The sequence below is a fragment of the Sinocyclocheilus grahami genome, unplaced genomic scaffold (assembly GCF_001515645.1).
Source record: "Sinocyclocheilus grahami isolate Dianchi unplaced genomic scaffold, SAMN03320097.WGS_v1.1 scaffold509.1, whole genome shotgun sequence".
NCBI lineage: Eukaryota > Metazoa > Chordata > Actinopteri > Cypriniformes > Cyprinidae > Sinocyclocheilus > Sinocyclocheilus grahami.
This window is the reverse complement of record NW_015505688.1, coordinates 599,579-602,233: the sequence shown is the minus strand read 5'-3', so window position 1 is coordinate 602,233 and position 2,655 is coordinate 599,579. Positions and strand designations below refer to the sequence as shown.

General features: G+C 43.6%; 1 protein-coding gene across 1 annotated transcript in view; it reads right to left on the bottom strand.

Annotated features, from left to right (window-relative positions):
* The window catches only part of mgat4b (alpha-1,3-mannosyl-glycoprotein 4-beta-N-acetylglucosaminyltransferase B), a 146,648-nt gene extending 144,618 nt beyond the window's left edge, over positions 1-2,030 (bottom strand). The window contains exon 1 of the mRNA XM_016237254.1: positions 1,653-2,030. Within this exon, the coding sequence (XP_016092740.1) occupies positions 1,653-1,749 (97 nt within the window). The 5' untranslated portion in view covers positions 1,750-2,030. The remainder of the gene's footprint in view (positions 1-1,652) is intronic.
* Positions 2,031-2,655: the final 625 nt, after the last annotated feature.

The following is a 2,655-nucleotide window of genomic DNA, read 5'->3' as shown; positions in this document are numbered from 1 at the left end:
CAGTGACCAGCCAAGGCTGCGGCGCCGGGGGAGCAGTTGGGGGTTCGGTGCCTTGCTCAAGGGCACCTCAGTCATGGTATTGAAGGTGGGAGACAGCGCTGTACATCCCCCCCCCCCCCCTACACTCCCTGCCGGTACGAGACTCGAACCCACAGCCTTTGGGTTATGAGTCCGACTCTCTAACCATTAGGCCACGACTTCCCCCTAAAATGCACTCTACACTTGAATAATGTTTGGAAACAGAATAAGATGCATGGCATCTACGGATGAGATGAGCAGATGTTCATAATGACTAGAGCACAGAAAGTTACAAACATGTTCAAGTGCTGGAGCGGGGGGGAGATGAAGGTGGGAGAGAGCGCTGTACATTCACTCCCCCCACCTACAATCCCTGCCGGTACGAGACTCGAACCCACAGCCTTTGGGAGTCCGACTCTCTAACCATTAGGCCACGACTTCCCCATAAAATGCACTCTACACTTGAATAATGTTTGGAAACAGAATAAGATGCATGGCATCTACGGATGAGATGAGCAGATGTTCATAATGACTAGAGCACAGAAAGTTACAAACACGTTCAAGTGCTGGAGCGGGGGGAGAAAACACAATTCAGGAGGGCTCGGTCACAGTACATCGATCGATTAAGAGGCAGTTTGTTTCCAGTGAAACAAACACAAATGAAAGGTTTGAGTCATAAATAGAGCTTTTTGCTGTGTTGCACTTGACAAAAGCAATTAGCCCGAGTACATCTGCTTTGATTTGTGACCAGCTCGACTACTCCTAAAGCGTCAGACAGGAGAGAGAGAGAGAAAAGATGAAAAGTTGTGATGGAGAGAGAAGCTAGAATTCAATTAGTCCTTTTCCCACACCTGCTCTAATAGAGTCTGCACTCGTGTATTAAACACCGTTCAGTGTGTTATGTGCACACAGGTGTAACCATGAAGCTTAATAAATGAATATGGATTGAGAGAACATATATAAAGCTTGAATAGGATTTAAAACTGGAAGCAAGTGGAAAAGGCCAACACAACACTTCTCATAGCTCACTAACGTCACATACTTTCTGGAAGTTATGAGCTGCTTTCTACAGAGATATCATGAGATATCAGTCACCAAGACTAAACAGGAAGGATCCATCACATCCGAGCAAGAAAGCAAATATCAAGATTCAAATGCATTAGGTACAAGCACGCTCAGACTCAAAGGAACCTCTCAGGAAGCGTTCAACACATTTGCTAGACAACTGGTTGAAATGGCATCAAATAAGGGTTTAGGTTGCTTGTTTGGAAAGTGCAGATGTAAAAACCGTCAAACCCCAAAAGAAAGCAGCATCTCGGCAGAAACTGGTTATTTGGCTAGCAGTGCTTCTAAACTAATTTACCTGTGAATAGCGAAATAAAACGTAGGTAAACATCAACAGGCCTCTGATAGTTTGAGGAGCAGCTGAAGACAGAAGGTGCACAAACACAGTCAAGCCGAGCAGCAGCGTTGCACTGAACAGCTGTTCAAGTGTTGTGCAGCTCCAGCGCTTCAGTGCCGCATTTGAATGCGTGACAGAATGCAAGAGAAGCATTTCGTTTCCACGGACGATGCGCTCCGTTCGGACAGAGAGGGACGCCGTAAACACGCGCCTCCAGCCTGCAGCGTCTTACCTTTGGAATTGCTGAATGCGGTGTACCAGGACAACGATATAAGCCCACATAACCCGAATAGTGAGACTGTTAGGAAGGTGCCATTTCTGAGCCTCATCTCCGGGTCCGCGCCGGTATCATGTCCGAACCGAACCGAACCGAACCGTGTGCTCGAGCGCGTCTGACTTGCGCTGCCGCGGTACGTGTGTGCGTTAATGACAGCGCACGCACATGAGAGATGAGAGGGAGGGCGAGAGACTGTGTACAGGCAGATGCCGTTTATACAGGAGGGTGTGTGTGTGTGTGTGTGTGTGTGAGAGAGAGAGAGAGAGAGAGAGCGAGAGAGAGCGTGCGTGTTCGGTGCACGGTGTTTTGTTGGCCGGGCTCGTGCAGGCGGTGCAGCTGCTCCTCCGTGCGGACAAAAAGAAACACATCGTCTCTTTTGGAGACAGCAGCTAATGTTGCACGCTGTAGACTTTGAATAAGATCCCAGGAAGCATACAATACTAGTGTAGCTTCAGAATTTTTTCACTCTAAAAATGTACATGGAATTAGTGTGAAAACAAATCATTAAACTCTTATTATTAATATTATTTACATTTTCTGTTTAAAGTTATATGCTTTACCCTAAAACAGCAGTAATACATAAAATATCTAAAGCTTAAATAATGCACAGTTTTTAACATAATAAATAAATAAGTGGAATTTTTGTTGTAATCAACACTGTGCCACTGATGCTTTTATTGAACCCAGAATATTAATTTTTATATATAAATGGGCAAAAATATATTACTTTGATAAATGTACTCACTTATATTTCCTCATTGCCATTTTTAATATATTTTCAATGTAAATAAATAATCAATAATTGCATTATCCTGAATACATTTTACAAAATAAAATACATACCAGCACTTTCCCCCACTTCATTCACTGCACAAACGCAAATAAATGTACTGTAAATATATCAAGAATGATTTTTTATAGTAAATATACAGAGAAATAATCATTCAGATACATTAGA